General features: G+C 34.6%; 2 protein-coding genes across 8 annotated transcripts in view; one reads left to right on the top strand and one right to left on the bottom strand.

Moving 5' to 3' along the window:
• STX19 (syntaxin 19) overlaps positions 1-24,994 on the bottom strand; it is a 46,054-nt gene that overhangs the window by 5,211 nt on the left and 15,849 nt on the right. The window contains exons 1-2 of one of the 3 annotated variants that reach the window (XM_065913829.1): positions 11,710-11,976; positions 11,456-11,541 (exon numbers count right to left, since the gene is read on the bottom strand). In XM_065913829.1, the coding sequence (XP_065769901.1) occupies positions 11,456-11,541 (86 nt within the window). In that variant the 5' untranslated portion in view covers positions 11,710-11,976. Of the gene's footprint in view, positions 1-5,860; positions 5,908-11,455; positions 11,542-11,709; positions 11,977-24,994 lie in introns of those variants that run through there. The other 2 variants (XM_065913828.1, XM_065913831.1) reach the window with 2 other exon arrangements.
• Positions 1-24,994, top strand: part of ARL13B (ADP ribosylation factor like GTPase 13B) — a 79,318-nt gene that overhangs the window by 44,499 nt on the left and 9,825 nt on the right. For 3 of the 5 annotated variants that reach the window (XM_065913827.1, XM_065913826.1, XM_065913824.1), the window contains 5 exons: positions 14,362-14,467; positions 15,364-15,566; positions 18,344-18,458; positions 21,757-21,979; positions 24,408-24,524. In XM_065913827.1, coding sequence (XP_065769899.1) covers positions 14,362-14,467; positions 15,364-15,566; positions 18,344-18,458; positions 21,757-21,979; positions 24,408-24,524 — 764 coding nt within the window. Of the gene's footprint in view, positions 1-14,361; positions 14,468-15,363; positions 15,567-18,343; positions 18,459-21,756; positions 21,980-22,655; positions 22,713-24,407; positions 24,525-24,994 lie in introns of all 5 variants that reach the window. The other 2 variants (XM_065913825.1, XM_065913823.1) reach the window with 1 other exon arrangement.

The raw sequence follows: 24,994 nt of genomic DNA, 5'->3' as shown, positions 1-24,994 counted from the left end.
GACACTGATGATATTGACATTTACTATATCCTGTATTGGTAGTTATTCAGGGAATCAGTTGGTGTACGTAGTTATATATAGTGATATGCATATATGTGTATAATAATATGCATATGTATAATGAAGTGATAAAAGGAAATCCTTGTTAATAAAACACTTTATTTTCATAGTTAATGTTGACTTTAGAAAGGCATTCAGAATACCTTTCATGATATTTTTGTGGATAAGAAGTCATTAGGAAGTTACAAGTAGCTCATTGAACCACAGGTGGTATCAGTATCAAATAGGAGAAAAGGTCTCTAATGTTATGCTGTTAGACTGTCACACTCAGTGTTTGATACATTTATGCAAATATTTTTATCAGTTATTTGGATGTCATAGAAGGCATTCTTTTCAAAATTGTTGATGGTGCAAAATTTAGAGAGCTCTAGTATGTTGAAGTACAGAATTGGGATTTGAAAATTAAAATATTATAGAACACTATACTGAAATAAAAAAATATATTTAACTGAATAGGTGTAAAATGTTTCACCTAGTTGTTCCAAAAACACCTTTACATCTATAAAATGGAATACCCTTGAGTTCATAGAAGGCTTTTCACACAAGTAGAGCTGTCTGAACATGGAATGAACTGCTTCATGGCATAAAAACCTTGCCATCTCTAGAGATGTTCAGGATATTCTTGAATGATGATTCAATCAAGGATATTGTAGAAATGATACCTTTATTACATAAAAAGTTAAACTAATATTCCTTTGCTTTTAAGGTATTGACATTCTGTCAGATAATTTTTGAGAAGCTTACTTTATGCAAAGTTTTAAATGCTGTATTGTATATTCAATAATACTTGTCCTTGCATAATTACTCTCTGAAGGGGGGTGGACAATAAACAATCAAACAGATAAATGAGATAACTTTAGATCTTCATAGATCAATTAGGCAAGGTCTCTCTAAAGAGCTATTTGAGTTGTAAGACCTGAATATCAAGAAGATGAAGAGCCAATAACGTGTATCCTGAGAATTAGAGACGTGGTGCTGGAGCAGTGAATTGGACTGCTATGTTTTAAGGACAAAATTAATGCCTGTGTAAATAGAAATTAGGCTTCCCAGGTGGCACTAGTGGTAAAGAACCTGCCTACCAATGCAGGAGACTTAAGAGACTTGGGTTCGATGGCTGGATAGATCCCCTGGAGGAGGGCATGGCAACCCACTCCAGTATTCTTGCCTGGAGAATCCCATGAACAAAGGAACCTTGTGGGTTACAGTCCATGGGATTGCAAAGAGTCGCACATGGCTTAGCTACTTTAGAGCTTTAGAGAGAGGTAGAAATTAATATGAGGGGTAACACTGAAGGAGTGAAATCAGGACGGTAGGCAGGGATCAGATCACAAATGGCCTTGTGGGTCAACGTAAGGAGTTTAGATTTTATTTTAGATACAGGGGTGACAATTAAAAGAGAAATAGGATATTGACCTAAGGTTTATGTTTTTAATAGATCACAGTATTCAGTTCAGTTGCTCAGTCATGTCCAACTCCTTGCGACCCCATGGACTGCAGCACAGCAGGCCTCCCAGTCCATCACCAACTCCCGGAGTTTACTCAAACTCATGTCCATGGAGTCAGTGATGCCATCCAACTATGTCATCCTCTCTTGGCCCCTTCTCCTCCCGCCTTCCATCTTTCCCAGCATCAGGGTCTTTTCAAATGAGTCATTTCTTCGCCTCAGGTGGCGAAAGTATTGGAGTTTCAGCTTCAGTGTCAGTCCTTCCAGTGGACATTCAGGACTGATTTCCTCCAGGATGGACTGGTTAGAGCTCCTGCAGTCCAAGGGACTCTCAAGAGTTTTCTCCAACACCACAGTTCAAAAGCATCAATTCTTTGGCACTCAGCTTTCTTTATAGTCCAACTCTCACATCCATACATGACTATTGGAAAAACCATAGCCTTGACTAGAAGGGGCTTTGTTGACAAAGTAATGTCTCTGCTTTTTAATATGCTGTCTAGGTTGGTCATAACTTTCCTTCCAAGGAGTAAGCATCTTTTAGCTTCATGGCTGCAATCACCATCTGCAGTGATTTTGGAGCCCCCAAGAAATAAAGTCAGCCAGTGTTTCCACTGTTTCCCCATCTGTTTGCCATGAAGTGATGGGACCAGATGCCATGATCTTAGTTTTCTGAATGTTGAGCTTTAAGCCAGCTTTTTCACTCTTCCTCTTTCACTTTCATCCAGAGGCTCTTTAATTCTTCTTCACTTTCTGCCATAAGGGTGGTGTCATCTGCACATCTGAGGTTATTGATATGTCTCCCGGCAGTCTTGACTCCAGCTTGTGCTTCATCCAGCCCAATGTTTCTCATGATGTACTCTGTATAGAAGTTAAATAAGCAGGGTGACAATATACAGCCTTGATGTACTCCTTTTCCTATTTGGAACCAGTCTATTGTTCCCTGTCCAGTTCTAACTGTTGCTTCCTGACCTGCATACAGTTTTCTCAAGAGGCAGGTCAGGTGGTCTGGTATTCCCATCTCTTTCAGAATTTTCCACAGCTTATTGTGATCCACACAAAGGCTTTGGCATGGTCAATAAAACAGAAATAGATGTTTTTCTGGAATTCTCTTGCTTTTGTGATGATCCAGCAGTTGGCAATTTGATCTCTGGTTCCTGTGCCTTTTCTAAAACCAGCTTGAACATCTGGAAGTTCACGGTTCACGTATTGCTAAAGCCTGGCTTGGAGAATTTTGAGCATTATTTTGCTAGCGTGTGAGATGAGTGCAATTGTGCGGTAGTTTGAGCATCCTTTGGCATTGCCTTTCTTTGGGATTGGAATGAAAACTGACCTTTTTCAGTCCTGTGGCCACTGCTGAGTTTTCCAAATTTGCTGGCATATTGAGTGCAACACATTCACAGCATCATCTTTTAGGATTTGAAATAGCTCAACTGGAATTCCATCGCCGTATAGAAAATAGTTTTCTGATGACCTCCAGGAGAGATCTGTATGATAAAACTAGATGGAATAAATTGGAATAAATGGGAACCATTTGGGATATATTTTGGAGGTGGAAGCAATAGGACTTATTGGTGATTTTAATGTTTCAGCAGCTTGTAACCACCATTACTTCTTGAAATGCTTTCAAGTGTTTCTCCTGACTTTCCTCTTGCCTCTTTGGCTCTTCCTTCATCTTTTTCTCCTCTCTGATTTCTCTTTGTCTTTCCCACCTGTGAATACTGAAATGCTTCCGCACACACTTCCCTTTTTATCCACCATTGTTTTCAAGCCTCACAGCATTAAATACTGTATGTTAGCTGATGACTCAAAATTATATCTCAAGTATAGACTGCTCTCATAACACCTGTCTACTCAACAGCTCCATTTGAATGTCTGTGTCTAAAATAGGTTCCTGATCTTCCTCCCAACTCCCAAACTGTTGCACTAGTTCAGTAAGTGGCATCTCTTCTGGTCTCTTCTTTCAGTCTTCATCCAGGCCACTTGACCAAAAAATTTGGAGTCATTCTGGATATTCTATTTTGTGTCCTCCCCCCATACCCCCCCTTATATTTAAACTAATAGCAAGTCTTGCCAATCTCTTTAGGGTACATGGCGAACTAACTCCCTGGCTCAAGTCACCATCCTTTCTTGCCTGGATTATTGAAATTGTCTCTTTGTTTCTTCATTTGTATCCCCTTCTCCTTTGCCCCTTTGGTCTTTTCTTAATACAGACATCAGAGTTAAAATGTAAGTCAGATCACATCATTCCTATGTCTAAAGTCCTCCTTTAACATGATCTGTCAGAGGAAAAGCCAGAGAGAGCCTAAAGGTCCTGTAAGGCTTCTCTGAGGTCTCTTTCCCTCAGTCTGTAAAGAGTCTGCCTTCAATGTAGGAGATCCAGGTTTGATCCCTGGGTCGGGACGATCCCCTGGAAAAGGAATGGCAGCCCACTCCAGTATTGTTGTCTGGGAAGTCTCAGGGACAGAGGCCGGGCTAGAGTCCATGGAGTCACAGGAGTCAGACACGGCTTGGTGACCGAACCACCACCACAAGGTCCTGTGTGACTTCCCCACCCCTCTTTCCCTCTCTGATCCTGCCTCCACAACTCCTGGCTTCCTCTGCTTCAGCCATACTGCTCTCCTTGTTACTGCTTACACAAACCTGGCGGGACCCTGCCTTAGGGCTTTAGCACTTACTATCTGAAATCTTACTGAAATAACACCGCTCTCAGAGGGGCTGTCCTTGGGCACCCTATCAAGAACTGCAGCCAGCATACCCAGCTTTAGGTTTCTTCCTAGCACTTTTCACTATATTTTACTTATTTATCTTACTTTATTGGCTGCTCTACACCCTGAATATAAGCTCCATGAGGGCAAGGATGTTTATTCATTCTGTATTTCTAGCACCTTGACAAGTCTTATGTTTATTCAATTCTCATATTGAGCTCTTTATACTTCACGTTTTCTTGAGTTCTTAATATTTGACAGACACTGTTCTAAGTGTGTTGCATGTTTAAGAACTCTGAATTAAGTATTACCATAGTGTCTATTTTACAGATAATAACATTCGAACCCGATCTAAGGGAACTTAACCGAGATGTCAGCTTGTAGCTTTGGGTTTCAAATTCAGACAGTCTAGTGTGAATGACTCCCTCTTTGCTATAATATAAAGCCTTTTTCAATGGTGTCAAATGCTCTATAGAGATCAGATAAGTTTTCCGAAGAGGCAGCTATTTAAATGAAGTGGTTGAGAAAGAAGGCAGATCACAAGGGATAAGACCTTGAAATCTGTTTTTGATGGGAAAAGTCTTTTATAGATATTAACAGTTTACTCAGAGACATTTCTGTGTATCTGAATTGCTGAGCATTTGAAGTATTGGTTGGAAACATTTAACAGCAAGTTTTTGTTTCCCGAAATGCACTTACAGTTTTCTGCTATTTATTTTAATTATCTAAATATTTAATTCAAATAGCTTTAGGTCTTTTATTTTACCACTCATTTGCTATATTAAAAGTTAAAAAAGTTTCAGTCTGTATAATTTATGTAAGTAAGAGACTTCTATATAGGGAAAGGATTTTATTCTCCCTGTCTCTCCACCTTTCCATTGTCTGTATTCTACCTTACTTGCAAGGAATAATTTCTCTACTTTAGAAATAGAACTAACCAAATCTAGTGGCTTACTAAGATCTGTGGGAAAAAAATAATCAGCTATAACATTAAGCCTGGAAAATTTGTGGAAAGATTAGTTAAGCGAGACGATGAGAAGGTAGCAATATTGAGCAGACTTTGGGTGTTAGGAAAGTAGATCAGTATGAAACAATGTTAAGCATATCTTCTACGAATTTATTTACTGGCCTTTGCCCTTACAAGTAGGAAATAAGCAAAATAGAGGAAATTTATTTAATAGTATGTGAGCATATTATTTTTTAAGTCTATATTTTTCATATCTTTTAGATTGTATTGGGGATTCTCTGGTGGTTCAGGGGTAAAGAATCTGCCTGCAATGCAGGAGACCCACGTTTGAAATTAACTTATACATATAATTTCATAGTTATTTATAATTACAATTAATTGTAATTAACCTAATATAATTATTACTATAAAATTCAGTTTTAAAAGATAAATTGTAAAGATTTTTAGCTTTTATAAACTAGGTTGGAACTTCTTGTGAGTTTTAAATAATTCAGTTTATGAGAACTTTCTTGTGGTCCCATTTTATCAGGCAAGATTTGCATAATTATGTCACAGTAATATCCAGTCACCAAATCTTGCTGTATTACAACCACAAAGATGTATTTCTCCTTCATGTTTCATGTCCATGTTGGGTAAGCAGGGGCTCTCACGCCCATCTTGGTCTTTCAGAGACCTAAGCTGCACCTTTCTGAGTGTGGTAGGTTGGTAGGGCAGTTGGAAGTACTGGAGAACTCTCATAGACATTAACTGCTGTAGCCCTGAAATGAAACAAAGCATGTTACTTTGCTTTGCATCTCCTCAGCCAACTGAAGGAGGATGGTGGTGATGTGTAGTCCTCACCTGTTCTCCAGAAGAGAGGTGATGAACCTGGTTTTTCCCACATCTATTGAATATTGTAATTTCCAAAATGAACCCTTAGAGTTAACTAATCAATATCTAACTAATCCTTAGCGTTGACTAATTGATTTTTCTTATGGGGAAATTGAAAATCAGAAAAGTTAAATGTCTTACCCAGAGCTTGTTAGTCGTACTGGCATAATAATGCAAACTTCCTGGCTGCTAGGCCAGTGCTTGTTTACATTATAAGATGTTTAATACAAATTTCCTAGAATATACATGTTATATAAAGCTGGCATCGTTTGTATGCTCTTTTGTATTCAGTATTTTATAAATATTTGATGATTATGCTGGTGACAATTTTTAAAAAGAACTAAGAACTATCATTAAGTGATTGTAGAAATTTTTATCATGTTGTAACTTTGAGGAAGCAGAGTTATCACACATGATTTATTATATGCCTCTGATAAAGACTAATCTTTCCAGTATAGAGGGAAGTAATTTACTAAAGTTGGTTAGTTTAGTGAATTATCTTGAATAGTTCCGTACTGTTCTTTGCTTTAGTGTTTATCACTTACTTATCTTATGCTTCCTCTGGTATTACCATATCGATGCTGAAAATTAATTCCTCCCCAAAGTGTTTAGGATGTCATGTTGCTTTTGAAACAGTCATAAGCTCTTTTCTTTCTTCTTCTCACCTTCCCTTCCTCCCTTGATTTGCAGATCTGTTGTTTTTCTTTATTTTGTAGTAAATAGAAATAGATTATCCTAATGAAACATGTTATAAGTGAAGTTGAATTGTATCAGATATTGTATTATGTTTTTAATATAAATGCTGTGCTTAAAAGAAAAAAGTTCTTACAGGAGGTAGTGTAGCATATTAGATCTAAAATAATTATGTTAGCAGCTCTATTACTTAGGATTTTGCATATTATAATTTTTCAAATTAAGTACTTTATAATTTAGAAAAAGAAAAATAATTTGTTCTGATCTCTTGTATCTGTGTCATGGGAAATATAAAAATTTTTGAATTCTAGTCTTGGCACCATGAAGAAATTGACATTCTTGTATTTTCTTCTGCTGTACCTCATAGTCATAGTATGAGATAAGACAGGAAGTGAGGTGTATTGCCTTCCTATTTATGTACAGAGATTTATGTATCCTATTCATACATACATGTATGTACATACATACATGTAACCTGTTACTATGACTTTTTATAACTACATTGTACATAACAGGTATGATGTTTGTTGCACTATTTTTTAAATTGACTTCTGTTCTTCATAATATGGGGAAAAAGAAAAGAGTATTTGAGGCTTAGATGAGAAATAAGGGGGTTGGGTATCAAACCAAAATAGATTTTAATTTTTTTATTCATGTGCTAAGTAGCCTAAAATTTTTTTTAATTTCACATTTGTGAAGAACTACAGTGAGTATAATTTTTCTTTGATTGTGTGGCTTGAAACAAATCACAAAATAAACTCTAATACACTTATGGCAAGTTAGGTTCTTCTTTTTTTTGTTTTAGTTATCTATGAATGAACAGTGCCATCGTGCCATCAAAAGCCTTTTTTTGAAGCATCATAGTTTAACTTATTTTTTTTTTTTAAAAAGAAATAGGGTATTTCAATATAGTAGCACAGTATACTTTTGCAAAGTGCTTTTAAGGAGGTAAATTTTACTGTCACTGGTTTTGGAAATGAAGACATTTGACTCTGACCCTTCTAAACGTGATCTTATCCTGGGTTTCTGTGTTTTTGGAAGAACAGTTTCCTGAAGGAATACCACGTGGGTTGCCATTTCCTTCTCCAATGCATGCATGCTTGCTAAGTCACTTCAGTCGTGTCCTATTCTGTGCGACCCTGTGGACAGCAGCCCTCCAGGCTCCTCTGTCCACAGGATTTTCCAGGCAAGAATACTGGAGTGGGTTGCCATTACTTATAAACAGTTCCTTTGTTTATTGTGGTCACCAACTGTTTTTCAAGGTGATGGACAGATGTATTTAGTAAGCTTCGTCAGCATTTTATCTTCAGTAGGGAATTATATAGGAGTGCCCTGAGTGCCTTGCATTATGGATATGTTCTTAACCCCAATTTTATGATTGTCACAACTATGAGTTTGACATACTCAAACTGTCATAGCCCAGTTAGTATACAGTTGTCCCTGCATATTGTGGGGGATTGGTTCCATGACGCCCACAGATGCCAAAATCCATGGATACTTAGGTCTCTTATATAAAATGATGTAATATTTGCATACAACATATATATCCTCTTGTATATTTTTACTTTAAAAATATACTTCAAGTCATTTCTAGATTACTTATAATACCTAATGCAATGTAACTTATATATAAATATGTTTGTGAATAAATGTTAATGCTCTGTAAATAGTTGCTGGTGCATGGAAATTTCAAATTTTGCTTTTGGGAACTTTCTGGATTTTTTCCTAAATATTGTCCATCTGATGTTGGTTGAATCCATGGACAGAGGACCTGCAGGTACTGAGTGTGTGGGCCTGACCTTTCTCCAGGGATCTCTGTAGCTCAGGAAGTATAAGTGTGGGCCTGATTTTTCTGTAGTGATTTTGTAGCCTGAGCGAGTACATCACTCCTTGCTGTAGTCCTGGACAAACCAACAGAGATTTTCCTTTTTCTGTATGCAGACTATGTTCTGTTTTTTTCTGTTTTATTACTTTATATAGGAAACTTGACTTTAGTTCGCAATTATGCACACTCTAAACCCCAGCCTCTAAGATAGACGTGTTTGCCCCTAGTAGCCAGTGGTTGGTTGGTGTTGTTATTTAGTCACTAAGTCATGTCTGACTCTTGTGATCCCCTGGACTGTAGTCCACCAGACTCCCCTCTCCATAGGATTTCCCAGGCAAGAATGCTGGAGTGGGTTGCCATCCCCTTCTCCAAGGGATCTTCCTGACCCAGGGGTCGAACCAGAGTCTCCGGCACTGACAGGTGGATTCTTTACCACTGACCCACCAGGAAAGCCCAGTGGGGTTAGCTTTAATTCCTGCTGTCCACTTTGGCTCTGAGTGTTTTTGCTCTTTATTTCTGGCACCTGGGAATTTCCCTTTCTTACTTCAGATATAATGATGTAGTTTAGAAATTTGTCTTTCTTTTCTTTTTCCCTGTAAGATTATATCAAGCACTTCTCTAGGTTTCTAGCAAGAGGAGGAATTTCTTTATCTGTTCATCTTCACTTAAAGTCATAGGTGATTACTTTAAAGAGTTTACATAATTCAGAATGTTCCTTAAATCCTTATATTCATCTCTGTATAAACTAACTTAATGTAGGTATTCGGGTATACTTTCATGGTATACATAAATTGCATTTTCCATTAGTTGCATACGCATAACTATATGTATAACTATTTCCAATTTATCTTACAATCTTCTACTATCTTCATAAATTATAATATAAGCAAAGTGAGATATCTAAGTGTATTAGAATTTAAAGTTGGAAGAGACAGAGTTCATGAAGGCATAAAACATGAAGCACATAGTTGTGAAACCATTTAATTGCTTAGGTAAGTGAAATTGACAATGCTACCATTTTATGCAATATTTTCTGCACCTTAAATTTATTTTTTTAATATCAGAAGAGTTCTATCCAAATATGTCGTCTTTCAGCATGTTTAATGTACTGCTTTGCTATACAATTTTGAATTTTACTGTTAATAACTGTATCTTTGAGCTCAAATGTAATATTTGCAAAAAGAGAATTAGAACACTGATTTATAAATACACTAATTGACAATTTGTTCTCTGAAATACAAAAGCAAACTTGTATTACTCAAAAGTTTCTCCACCCTATTGCAGATAGGGAACATTTCTAGAAACAGAAATATGAATAAAATTTTTCTAATGCTTTAGGAAATATGCCCTGGATCGATACTTTATATAATTTATAGAGTTTTTAAAAGTAAGACATTTCTTTTTATAGTTACTATTATCTACCTGCAATGCGGAAGACCCAGGTTTGATTCCTGGATTGGGAATATCCCTTGGAGAAGGAAATGGCAATCCACTCCAGTATTCTTGCCTAAAGAATTCCATGGAAGGAGCAGCCTGGTGAGCTTTGTAGCCCATGGGGTCTCAACAGAGTCGGACACAACTCAGTGACTACACCTTAACTTTTCACATTGAGTAATCATTTCAAGAAATGTAACAAATGTTTATTTAACATAAAATAGAATGTTTTTTTGCTTTTGTGTATGAAGACAGCTTGCAGCATTTCCCTAGTTCAAGGTGAAAGCAGATATTATTGGTATGTTCACCTGTTTGGCTTACAGGAAGAAAACAAACTAAAAAAAATATTGCAAATTATGTTAATTATATCAGTTTAAATTATTCTACATTTTTTGGTAATGCAACCTTTGAGTGCTTTTTAAATTCTACTTTTTGTTTAGTGTAAATAACTGTAAAATTAACTCTTAACAGTAAGACTATTTTGTTTAAATATTAAGACTCTTGTAATTTTGGACTCTCTCATATCTGACTAAAGTAAGCTGAAAATATATAGCATTATTTTTATATTAAATTTAAAACTGCATCATCACAGAGGTAGTGTGTTCTGGGTATTACATAGTCAGCTTTCACGTTTACCCTTAAAGCACTTAACTAATGGAAATATTATTTTGATTTGAAATATTATATATTAAAATGTAACATAACAGTTGTAAAATAACTTTGAAGAAATATCAAAAAATAAAATATGTTTTGATTAAGCTTCTAAACTTTAATTTTGACACTACCTGTGTATTTTGCATTTAAATGATGGTGACTTAAGTTTTTAAAGTTATCAAATCAAATATAATATTGATATTAAATTTTATAATATAAGTACTAACTGAAACATCTAAAAATTGAGTACTTAGAAAAATTATGTCGGTATTTTACAGTAGTCCTTTTACAACATGACTATTTTTTAATTTCCTCAAATTAATATTAAAGATTCTGGGAAACAACAATGAAGAAATTAAGGCCTTATAGAAAATATTCTTAAATTTTTAAACATTATACATATGTGGCAAGTTGGGCATAAACTTCTTTTCAGAATTAAGTGGAAAAATGTTCTCTAAAGCAAGCACAGTATAATTTATATATAGTCTGTTTATAGAGGAAAGAATTTTAAGTTTGTTTTTATAGGTTCTGACCTTCTAGTGTTTCCAAAATGGAAAGATATTTTTTAAAGGACTTAAAAGGAAAAATTGATTTTGCTTGTAGTGGTCTATTTCTAGGGACTCTAAACTCCTATCTCATTCAGCCTATCGATAGTATATGTGAATGGATCAGCTGCCTGTAGCCTGGTCCAAATCTGAACAAAACAGGTAGCTTCAGTTATCTGTTGGGTTCTTTTTAAATGTCACAGGTTTAAATCTCTGGATGTCTCACATTAAAAGTACAGAAAAGAGTGGCTTCTTTACCTTTGTCTTGCTCCTTTGGCTTCTTTTTGTTGCTTTTCCACCTGCGTAGTTGGAGTCTTGCCTGGAGAGAAAATCTTGAGTATCATCTGTAACAGTTTATTCACATTTTATTTAAATCTCTGTCTTAGAGTCCACAGGCTAATCTCTGTACGGTTTTCATCTAGTTAACTTAATTGAAAGCCACATAATGAAATAAAATAAGTTAGATATAAAGCTGTTTTGCAGTTCGTATCAAGTGAGAACAAATTGCTTACCTCACACCTGGAGAATCCGGTTCTGCCTGTTAGCTGCCTGTTCTTTAGATTAAAGGAAGGTTGTTTTCACTGGAGCTAGTTGGTAACAGGAAGTCCTTGTTAAACTGTCTGCTATAGAAAACTTGGCACAGGCTCTGAAATTCCAGTTCTATAGTGTATATGAAATACATTACTCACAAAAAAGGGCGTTTATAATTAAACAAAGATCACTTTGTTTTCTAAAGGTGTGAAACCTTGCTAAATTGTTGGAATTTGGAATAAATAGGAATGAAAAGAACCTTGGGTGAAGGCTTTTTGTTCAGTTTACTTTAAAATAATTGAATTCCATCTTATTTTAGGGAATTCGCTTTGCTGGTGGCTTATCTGGTAAACAATCCGTGTGCGATACAGGAGACCTGGGTTCAATCCCTGGGTTGGGAAGAATCCCTGGAGAAGGGAACAGCTACCAACTCCAGTATTCTGGCCTGGAGAATTCCATGGACTGTGTAATCCATGGGGCCGCAAAGTCAGACATGACTGAGCAGCTTTCACTTAGGGAATTAAATTGTTGAATTCCATCTTACTTTCTTTTTTTTTCCCATCTTATTTTCTTAACTCAGAAAATTACCAAATTTCAGAACTACAACAGCCAGAAAAGAGAGTATCTTTAAACTTGCAACTTTTCTTTTTGGTATGCCTGCTATTTTTAAGTTTCTTTCATAATTTTCCACATGAAAAGACTGAAATTGTGCAGTGCTGTTATGCTGTTTATTATATCAAAAATTCAAAATTAAGTGTTGCCAGAGTGAAATATTTGTAGGAAAAATCAGACATGAAATTTCTCTTGCATGACTAACTTTTCTTACACTCCCTTTTTCTCTGCCGGAGGTGTTATGTTTTGAGGATGAGAGGTGGGACATTGCTATTATATCTATCAAAATATCATTTGTATTTATTCTTTGGTTTAGCAATCCCACTTCCTGAAGTCTGTTCCCACAGTAAGGAATAATGCCTTCACACACTTATTCCTCACGGCCCTTTTTGTAAAAGCAAAACATTGAGAACTATCCAAAAATACTACATGTAGTTCTTTAGTGGCTGAGTAAATGATGAAACATGAATATAATCAACATTTTGTTTATTAGTAAAGAATATAGTAATAAAGATGATCTCTTTATACTACTTCAGGGTAATTTTAGGATTTACTGTTTGGAAAAAAAGCATAGTGATTCACAGGAGTGTATATAGTATGCTGACGTTTGAGGAAGAAAGGGAGAGTATAGAAACACATATAAACATCTGTTAACCAATCACTACCAGTGGATAGCCAAGGTGCCCAAATTGTGGTCTTTAAAATAGCATTTTTTCCGTGTACATGTTTATATTATTAATAAGAAACAGTGGGAGAATGAATGAAAAACTAATGAAAGTTCATTCATCCTCTCACTGTACCCTCCCTGACTTGTTTTTATAGTTAGATGTTACAAGTAAAATTGACAATACTGCCATTTTTACAGTCTTTTCAGAGGTATTGGTAGTGATGTTGCAGGAGTAGGCAGTGTTGGCATTGGGGGTGATACTGATTCAAAAACACTTAAAAGAATAAATTGTAATGTGTATCTGGTTTGGATCTGAATTTGGACATTACACTTAAAGATATTGAAGAATATTAATTTTTTTCAGAGCTTAGATGTGGCAATGGTATTAGAATATTTTTAAATTTTAGGGTGAAGTGATATGACTGATGGGAACATGGAAGATATATAGATGAGCAAAAATGGTATAAATTTTTAGATAGGTGATAGGGTTCATTAGATTGATTATTCAACATATTTATGATATAATATATATTTTCCTGAAATACTACCAAACCCTTTCCAAGACAGTGTTTTATTACCTTTTGACCTCTGCCATCTGATAGGAAAATAGTTGTTTTGTTGTTCAGTAGCTCAGTTGTGTCCAGCTCTTTGCAACCCCATGGACTGCACCACGCTAGGCTTCCAGGGAAACAGTATTTTGTGGTAATTTCTAGCTTTTTTAGAACTTGTTTTTGTTTTTTCACTTGTTCCCCAGTTTGTTCCTAAGGCGTTTAAGGTTTTAAGGTTTTCTATGTCCAGTGCTGTGCTAAATAAATTAGATAAAAGTGACCTCATTTCTCCAGTAAATTGTACTTTATGTGAACACATCCACACACTGGAAATACAGGTTAGCTCAAATAATACAAGCTTTGAATGACTATTTAGGTATGTGAAACATGATGCAGTTTGTATTTTAAAGAAGAAAAAAGACTTGGGGTAAGGGCCTTTGCATCACGGTGCAGTGTATTTTAAGAAGATACTCTAGGGTGAAAGGTGTAACTGGTGGCTGAGAGCTGTGGAACCTCGTCCACTACTTCTTCTGTTTGTACTTTGTTGTTGGCCTGTTGACCTATTGCTTGTTTTCTTGACATTTCTCTGTAATTGATTTCCCTTTTATAGGCCAAATCTTAAAAAATGTTTGCAAACTTAATAAAGGAAAAATGATGGAATAAAAGATAGTACATTGCTCTGTAAAACCAGCATGTTCTGTAATCAGCAGGGTTAAATCTTTGGAGTAGGAACTTGGTGAGAATGTTTTTAAGCAGCTGTCTGATTGTATATTTGCTGTAAATCCACTTTACTTGTGTCTCTCTAGGTTGGCAAATAAACAGGATAAAGAAGGGGCTCTAGGAGAAGCTGATGTGATTGAGTGTCTTTCTCTGGAAAAGTTGGTCAATGAGCACAAGTGCTTGTGTCAGATAGTAAGTTTGGAGGCTTCTTTTGCCCTATAAATTATGTTCGATATAACTTAGTTTTTGTAAAGGTGATAAGCAGTTAGAGAGTAGGCAGCTAACAAAATAATTTATTAGTGTTTCTTTTCTAAATATTTTACCCAGGAAATACATGATCTCACTGTTTATTTGAAATTACTTAATACAGTGATATTTGTTTTCTGTTTAGTTGTTACTGACCTCTTTAAAATATCTTCCATCATTTCAAAGACTTTAGATTTGATTTTGTTTAACATTGCTGACAAATACGTAAGCTATACAAACATGTTACTCTATAAATATTGTAAAATGGTAGAAGTATAAATACACAATTTATACTTAGGATAGTTTATAATGAATTTTGAAAGATTATATTAGAGCTATCCTACAGTCTTAAAGATGAACTGAGGATTTAATCATTTATTCTTGGTTTCAGAAAATGACTGTTAGGCCGTCAGTCTTAAAAGATGCTTAGTGCCATAAGTTCCCCGGTGTAAGAAATAAAATTTTCTGCTATTTTTATTATGTAGTGTTAAATAGTAGTAATATTAATAGTATTTTTAATAGGTAGTTTTCTTCTGTAAGTTCAATTTTGTCTGTCAGTGATTTTGCTTAAAATAATCTAGCACTGCCAACTTCTTGTGTCAGAATCACTCTCCAAGCTTACAGGTATAATCCATGAAATATTTCAACTCATATATATATACTAATGTAGTAATTATTGCAAAGATGTATTTTATAAGTTAAAGAAGCAGGTGCTTTATATCATTAATTTAACGAGTTAATTGATTCAGTTCTCCAGTAATTATACTAATGGTTTATGAATGAATATTTGTAGAGAACTTTTAGTTTTAATCTTTAAGTAAACTAAACTTCTATTTTTTAAGGAACCTTGTTCAGCAGTCTTGGGATATGGAAAGAAAATTGACAAGTCCATTAAAAAGGGCCTTTATTGGCTGCTACATATCATTGCAAGGGACTTTGATGCCTTAAATGAACGCATCCAAAAAGATACAACCGAACAACGTGCTCTTGAGGAGCAAGAGAAGCGAGAAAGGGCTGAACGCGTACGGAAATTACGAGAAGAAAGGTAAGTAGATTAATTATATAGCACAGTGCATATGAAACACCAGAAACACCTCACTTTTATGAATAGTTTTTTAGTTTGCCTATTCAGGTTCTTCATGGTAAATTTTTTTTATTTCTGTAGACTTAGCAGGTTCGGTTGATAGAGTTCTAATTTTCCTAATGGTGGTATAGTAGTTATATTTATTGCTGCAGTATTTATCTCTCACAGTTTTACAATTTTTATTTCTTTATTTCTTATGACAACCTTTAGTGCAATGGTTCTCAATCCACAAGGTGATTTTGCTCCTCAGAAGACATTTGGCAATGTCTAGGAACATTTTTGCTTGTCATGGCTGGGAGGTGGAGTGCAATTGGCATCTAGAGGGTGGAGGCCAGGGATTCTGCTAACCATTCTGTGATGCACAGGACAGTCTCCCATAGGAAAGAATGTGTCGTAGACTGAGATACTCATTAGTGTCAATGAAGATAGAAGGTAAGCTGTTAGTGGATCACCCAGCTGAAGCAAAATCTGATCTTCAACACTAGTTTTTGTCTGAAAGGAGAATGAATTGTACCATCTCAGGTTTTAAAAACATGTTATTAAAACTTTTTAAAATGTGTTGCCTAAATGGAAATTTTAAAAATGTTTAGCAAACTCTAAATTAAAAAAAAAAAGTTTACATAAATTCTACCATTGAATCAGTTATAATAATCTTAATGCTGGAAGAAAATAATACTCAGATTTGATTACATGCATACATGCTAAGTCGATTCAGTTGTGTCCCAACTATGTGTGATCCCATGCACTGTAGCCTGCCAGGCTCCTCTGTCTGTGGGATTCTCCAGGTAAGATTACTGGAGTGGGTTGCCATGCCCTTTTCCAGGGGATCTTCCTGACAGAGAGAGCGAGCTGGCTTCTCAGATTTGATTAGATGTTGAATTTAGTACTTAATCCCAAGATTTCTCTTTCTTTCTTCATTTGATTATTACATGTCAGGGGAGGGAAGAAATGGAAAGATTTCCAAGTGAGCTCTTGTGGCATCCAAAGTTGTTTTCCATCTAACTAAGAAATACTGGCCTCCCGTGTGCTTTAACAATTGCAGCCTGGTAGGCAAGAACCCACTAACTGTCCGTGGTGATGCCTTTGTGAGGTGCTCCCTCACACTGTCAAGAAAATCCTCTGATTACTGGTATCTTTCATATAACTCAGAGGCAGGACTTATCTCTTGGAGAGATAACTTTTCTATCCTCAGGTGCTCAATAACATGAGCAGATCAGTGACATAGGTCTCTCTTGAACCAATAAGAGGTTTTAGTTCCTGTGAGAATCTTTGATTTTCTATTCTAGTGTATATTTCCATGATATAAAGCTAAGTACACCCAACCATTCATGTAAATATACCTTCTATGTATTTATGAAAACAAAATATATGGCCATAGTTTTCTTTTTTTTTTTTTTTTTTATGGCTATAGTTTTCTAAAGGCTTCTTTGCTTTTCCTCCACTTAGAAAACAAGCAAAAAGAAAAAAAAAAAGATTGAATAAAAGAAATTTAGACTTTTTTTTTTTTTTTTTCCAGTTTTAGCTTTTTCCATAAAGATATTCCAGATCATGTTATGGCTGGCTTTTCTGGTACCCCTCTCCCCTTTCCTCCTTTCTCTTAGCCATGCCACTTGTCTTCGGAATCCTCTCCTGTTTAACAGAATCCATAATTAAATTTAGATGAGAGTGTTAAAAAAAAGAACTTTTTATTGTTAAACACAATTTAATAGGTTTTTAGATTTTTATAGGTTTAGAAAATAATTTTGGAAAAAACAGTAAAACAGCTATTATTGGTATCTGAAAATAGTATATTAAAACCAGATACCTGAAATTACTTACTAATAAATGAATAACATTAATAATGAATAAGTGTCCTGTAAGTTATGTTTATATAGAGAGCTTTCACATATATTAATTTATCTGAAATAGCTCTATGAAATAAGTATTTTGTCCACATTTATGGGAATGCTGAGGCTCAAGTATGCAGATAAATGACCAAGGTCACAGAATTAGTAAATTGCAGATCACTAAATCTTGGCTTTCTAGATTCAGGATGAGAGAATATATCTTTCCATCATAGAACTTAATTAATAAATGCCATAGTAATGAGTATTGACATTGTTCTACTATACTTACAGTCTAGTTGCGGATCTAAAATAGTCATGTTTCTGTCTATAGCTACGTCTTTTAATAATTTATTACCTTTATCGCTGGGGCAACATTAATTTTAAGTCACAGAGGTAATAAAATTCTCAGTAGTAACTAACATAGAAATATTTTTTTGGTTTGAGTGACAAAGGGCTACTTATTTTTATAGCCTTTTCTACTTATGCAAAGCAATAATTGTTATCTAGTTCATTTATGGTATATAACTGTACACAGCTCTTAAGAGGTTTAACAGTAGAACTTATCTAGTTAACATTAGAGAAGAGGATAGCATTGGTTTGGGAGGGTAATTAAATTGATAAATATAAATCTTTATTACATAGAAAAATAATCTGGACTGCAGACATTAAGAAGTCAGTCATAGAGAATGTCATTTTTGTCAGCATTTCTTTCTTTAAAAATTCAAATGATTAATCTTTACATGGAGATAGAGGCCTGCTACCTGCATAAGGATATCTGAAAATCAGTAATTCAAAGCCATGTCCATATGTTTAAATATAGAATTTAATAACCATAAACCTATTGCAGGTGTTCTTAAACATAGTTTATCATTTTCTCATAAGGAATTCCAATTTTTTTCCTTCAAAATATAGAGAACAAAGAGAACAAGAACGGGCTGAACTCCATGGAACCAGTGGGATAGCTGAGTTGGACCCAGAACCAGTTATTGTTAATCCTTTTCAGCCAATAGCATCGGTAATCATTGAGGTATGGATAGTGGTGAATTAATTTTTATATGTTAAGTTATAAAGTTGGAAGTTCAGAGAGGAGGTGAGGAATAGGGAAAGGAGGCAGGGAGATAGTAGTATTTCACCAGGGATTAATTATTTGTAAAAGAAATTAAAAGGGGGAGACAGGCTAAAGGTTTGTTGCTTTTTCTTCCTCTTCAATCTTCCCTTCTGATCTAGCGTTAAAAGGAAGAAGGATGGCTGCAGAATTCACTGAGAATGAAAATGAAGATAGGATATACAACTATCTTATTGTTCTGATAAATATATTTTGTCACATATCCTATGACAGTAGTGTTTAACTCTTATGTTGTCTTTGTTACTGTATATTGCTATTACTATACTTTTACAGTAATATTTAGATGTTTATGAAGCATTAGAGTATGTAAATGGTTTTCTAGCTATTTTCCCAGGATACTTAATGTTTGAAACTATGATATGTTATTTTATATCTGAATATCATTTATTTTAATTTTAAATGTCAGAAGTTTAACTAAAATTAATTTGTAGATTTTAATCATAAGAAATTAAGGGTGAGAGAAAGAGTGTGTGTGTGTGTGTGTATGTTTCTATATCTGTCTGTCTGTGTATCTGTGTCTGTTTTCATTTTCTACTGATGTTCAGAGTTTGAATCAGTCCTGCTTTAATCACTTCTAGCAGCTATGCTTCCTCAGTGGCGGAGCTTCCTAAATCGCCTCTCCATTCACTCAGAGCTTAATGTGGCAGGTGGCTCGCATGACCCACCTGTATGTTCTCCATCCCTCTTCCCCTATCACTGCCTCCTTCCACACAGGTATCCATCTGGAAAGGTGGATGATTAGTTCTTCCTTGGGGCTGCTGCCGAGGAGGGGGGCAGCTCCACAGGTAAGAAGACGATTGTATAATTTTTGGTTGCTTTATTTTTGCAAAGTAGTTGGTAATATGAGATATTTGGTTTTAAGTTACTTAAGAAATGAAATAGATGAAAATATCCTTTTTATCAAGCAAGTTTTCTTCCCCCAAAAACTTCTCCTTTAAAATGTTACCTGACCTTTTTTTCCTTTGATTTTTATCACAGATAATGAAAATGGTGAGATGTGGTTCCAGAATACACAATGAAACAATAGTAACAAACAGAATTATATATGTTAGTGTGTGTGTGTGTGTATATATATATATATATATATATATATATATATATATAAATAATTTAGTATAAGAGAAAGGTGGCATTTCAAATCTGGGAGAAAAAAGATATTGTAACAACTGAAGAGTCATTTGGGGAAAAAAAGCAAAATTATTGAACACTGTATACCAAATTAAATTTTAAAAGATTTAAATATAAAAAAAAGAAGCCTTAAAAACACTTGGATATAATACAGATTGATATTTGTAAACTTGGAGGAGGAGAAACATTCAAAGCAGGACAATGAGGCCACAAATCACAGAGTGAAAAATAATAAAATGGGAAAAATAAAGTAGATCTTACTATATTCAGTTTTTAAAGAGATGTTCTACAGAGTTAAAGACAAAAAAAAAACACCAAACCAAACTAAACATAATGAAAAATATTTGAGAAACATGGGACCAAAAAAAAAGAATCCTTAAAAAAATTACTGTGTAAATAATTAGACTCTAATAGAAAAAAGGGCATTGGGTTATGATGGGTAGTTCCTTATAGAAAAAATTTAAATGGCAATAAGGATATTTTATAAGTTATCTTCAGTAGTAATAAAAATAATAAATCAACACTGAGGTAAAAAAGTATTTATTAGTTTGGTGGAGATACAAAAGATTTATAATGATTAAAACCTGGAGGGGAAAATGGCAACCCACTCCAGTATTCCCACCTGAAAAATCCCATGGACAGAGGAGCCTGGCAGGCTCTAGTCCGAAGGGTCACCAAGAGTCGGACGCAGCTGAATAATTGAGCATGATGATTAAAAAAGCACTGAAAAAGATGTGGGGTGGGGGACTTCGCTGGCAGTCCAGTGGCTAAGCCTGCACACTTCCAGTTATAGGGGGTGCAGGTTCGATCCCTGGTGGGGAAGTGAAATCCTACATGCTGCGCTGTGCAATCAAAAAAGGAGAGACGTGGGAAAACGTCAGCCTTTCAGTCCTTCTCCTGTGGTGTAATCTGACGGTAGTTTTTATGAAGTGAAGTTTGTAGTATGGCACATTTTAAAATGTGCTTTACCCACTGATCCAGCAGCATGACTGTTAGGAATTTATTCTGGAGAACTAATTCAACCATTGTGTTTCTTGTAATAATGAAAAATTGAAAATCACGTCTTTGTCCATTGAGTGGGAGTTGGTACAACAAGTTATGATAGAATTATTCAAAATAATAGTGTAATTGATGAAAGTAGTAATAGCTTACACATACATTATAATATAGGGAATCCCTGGCGGCTCAGTGGTGATTCAGCTCAAGAATCTGCCTACAATGCAGTAGATCGCCTGCAATGCAGGACACTTGGGTTCCATCCCTGGGTGGGGAAGATCCCCTGGAGAAGGAAATGGCAACCCACTCCAATATTCTTGCCTGGAGAATCCCATGGACAGAGGAGCCTGGTGGGCTATAGTCCATAGGGTTGCAAGAGTCAGATATGACTAAACCATAGCATTTGACTAAACCATAGCATTTGACTAAACCATAGCATAATATAATACTTTCATAGCTAACACTTTACTATGTATGTGTCACCTACTGTTGTAAGCACTTCATAAATTGATTGACAGAGAAAGAAATATGTATTCTTAAATCTTTGATTCTTTTCTGTTTAAAAATACACATGTGCTTGTGCTTAGTCGCTCCGTCGTGTCCAACTCTTTGCAACCCCATGAACTACAGCCCTCCAGGCTCCTCAGTCCATGAGATTTTCCAGGCCAGAATATTGGAGTGGGTTGCCATTTCCTTCTCCAAAAATATACATAAATATGTATATGTAGAGAGACAGTCACATTAGTGTATGTTTGTGGATGTGTATGTCTGTATGTGTGTGGGATAGGCAAAGAAAAGCACCTCTCACTGACCTGTACATCAAGTAGTGATCATCTCTAGACTGTGGAATTACCGGTAATATAAGTGTTCTTTCTTTATACTCTCTGCTTTCTGAATGTTTGGCAATTATGTTTTAATTGGCAAAAATGTTTTAATGATATATTCAAATAATTTTTAATGGAAATATCACACAGTGCCCTGAAGTTACATAATGCTCACGAATTATTTGATTTCTCCCTTAAGCTATCTTAAATATGACCACTATATTAAGAATGATACATTTCATTTTTGTCAGAATGAAAAAAAACTTGAAAGAGAAAAAAAGAGGCAAAATACAGAAGACAGTGATGGCTGCCCCCTGAAGCATAAAATGGAGCATGAGCAAATAGAGACGCAGAGCCAGATCAGTGACAGTAGCCAAAAAAACAATGAGTTTGGAGTAGTAGAAAATTATAAGGAGGCATTAACACAGCAGTTGGAAAATGAAGATGAGACAGACTGGAGATCATCAGAATCAGGTGATAAATCTAGTTATTAAAAATATATAATTTATTTATTTTTATGGTCTTTGTGTTTATTTTTGTTTTATGTATTATATGTGACATGTAAATAACATATATAAAACTTAAAAATACTTTTTCATTTGTCATGGTTATTTTCACAAAGAAATGTATCGTAAGATTTTTCATCTCCAAATGCAATGTTTCTTATGTTTTTTTTCATGAATTTTAGTTCATCATTAGTTTCCTAATTTATGTTTTTATTCAGGATGTCTTAAAACCTAGCCCTTTGTAACTGAAAAGAATTTCAGCTGAAAATTCCATTTTCAATAATTAGGAATATTGCATATCCCCAGGAATCCTTAGAGTGTATTTAAAACGTTTAAAATTCTTGGAGGGTTTGTTTTGTTTTTCTTAATCTTCCAAAAGTTATAGTCAGCGTCATGTTCTTTATTTACTTGTGATTTTTAGGGGATGCAGACCTAACTGAACATTTGGCGGAAACCAACACAATACTGTAAAGCAATTATCGTTCAATTAAATTTTAAAAATATAATTTAAAAGCCATTTTATTATCAAATATCCATGTTCTTCTTATTTTAATATTATATGAAATCTTTAATTTACAGTTACTTTTCTTTTTTTAAACTAGTTACATGCTTTAACAGGAAATTTATGTCTTTTGGTGTCGTAGAGACCATTTGGACTCACACAACCCGAGGTAGCATCCAGACTTTCTCATCTGCTAGATGTATGTTATTTACATGTGTTCTTCAGTCCTTGTTTTTCTCATCTCAAAAATGGAGTTTTCATCGTTTTTTTTTTTTCAACCAGGCTTTTAGGTTTCCTTATAATAAAAGTAACCCTACAATGTTCCTAGCACAGGGCCTGACACATGAAAGATGCCCAGGAACCATTGCTTCCTTGCCATTCTTAGTTGGTGATACAATAACTAGGTATATGATGTATTTGTAAGAATGGTATATAAGAATTTTTGTATAGTATTAAAGAGTTTATGAAAACAAGGTCTCAGTCCCTGAGATGCAGAGTACCTAACATGGATGTTTTGCTATATAAAAATACCTAGATTTGAAAGTTATACTTTTTGTAATTTGGGAAGTTGGGGTATCCACATTTGTACCCATATCACTCTGTTAACAGAGTAAAACAAAATGTAGACTTAAAGTGGCCTCTAAATATATTGGAAGAGCTCTTTCTAATAACACTAATATGTTGTTAAAGAATAAAATGGTTTGGTAGATGATTTGAAAATATTAACACAACATTGTTATTTCACATAGCAATCCTGAGGCATGTTTTTCTCATCATATAGAGTAGGACAGCAGGGACTTGGAAAGGTCGAGTAATTTGAGCTCACACGTCTCACCTGTGGCGGTGCTGAGATACCCTTCCCTCAACTTTCGATTCTCTGTTGCATAGCCTGTGCCCTCCCATGACCCTGACTAACTGCCCATGCTACAGTACCGTATGATTCTGGGAGCTCTGCTTCCTTTCTCCCAGCTGCAGAGCTTATAGCTTTAATTGTAAAAGGATGTCTCTGTTTATATCTAGAGTAAAATGTTCTCAAGTGACACTAATTTATTTTGAAAAATAATGAGTTTTCAAATATAATTGTATTTCTTATAATGCTTTATAGGTTTCATAGATGTTAGCTGTTTCTTGTGTAACATAATTTCCATTTTAGAAAATGTATTATATGTATAAATTTAGTGATTTGGGATTATCAATTAAAATATTTCAGTGGCTCTGCTGTTTGATTATTTAAGTACTGTATCATCCTGGTTTATGTTGTTAAAGTTTACATGGTAACAACATAGATTCACTTAAAATGTCTATATGTGCTTAAGTGAGAATATGTAAATATTTAGAAAGATTAAGATTCAATTCTGTAAGCTCTAATATGAGTTTTGGTTACATACATTTATATTGAACATCTTGGGCATTATTTTCATAGATAATGTGCTTTGGTTTGATTAGGGTCTTTTTTCACATTTCAAAGGATTATTTTTGGGCTTAGATCTGGAATCATTCTGTATATCCTACTGAGACAAACCGATACCTGTCTTTCTCCCCCAGGTCATCTGTAGCTTTGTAAGTCTCTGTAATTAGATAATTCCAGTTATTTATTATGACACTTGAAAAAAAAATGTTACTTTTGGAAATATGTATTTTTTTTTGTATTCTGAACCACTTCTCATTGAACTTAAAATATGACTTTTTGCCACTTGCATCATATTTATTAATCATTCATTCAATAAGCAATCACAAATTTATTCTTAGAAAAGGCAAGTTCACAGTAACAATTTTTAAGTTGAAGTTATATTTCTATGGTAATAATAATATCAATATTCTAATTCTGTTCTTTTTTTATTATAGAAGTAACTTTTTCCAAAAGGCATAAAGTTGCATGTTTATATTCTTATAGATAGCAGTAAAAAGAAAACTAAGAAACTAAGGATGAAAAGGAGCCACCGTGTAGAACCTGTTAATACAGATGATTCTGTTCCTAAGAGTCCAACACCACCCCCACCTCCTCCTCCTGGTGAGCAAATTGATATTGATATTGAATTTAGAAATACTGCCTTAAACAGTGAAGAAAAATTTTAAAAATTATGCAGTTTTTATTCAGGGTATTCATAATCTTGTGAATTTGTGAGAAAGGTAGAATTCTTTGTTCTGTCTACTTAGTTCAGAATTTATCAACATAAATACTGGTTTTTTTTATTCAGAAAAAAATGCTTTATGAAAGTAAAAAAATAGTAAAAATTAATGACATCTTTTTCATCACTAAGCATTGTACCTCACATATTCAGTAAATACCTTACAATGTATATGTTTGTAGTTTCCTTTTAGTCTTGCTAGAAGTCGTAAGATGGTAACATTTTCCTTTGAGCCCCATTTAAGACTCATTTTTTATATTCCATTTAATAGTGTACATTTCTTTTAGCTTCTGTTTGGACTTAGGTTAGTAGCCTAAGGTTGTTTATGATGGTGGTGAGGATGCTTATATTT

This window comes from Muntiacus reevesi, chromosome 21 (assembly GCF_963930625.1).
Source record: "Muntiacus reevesi chromosome 21, mMunRee1.1, whole genome shotgun sequence".
In the NCBI taxonomy this organism is placed as follows: Eukaryota; Metazoa; Chordata; class Mammalia; order Artiodactyla; family Cervidae; genus Muntiacus; species Muntiacus reevesi.
Note: the sequence above shows the minus strand (reverse complement) of the source record. Positions and strands in the feature narration are given on the sequence as shown.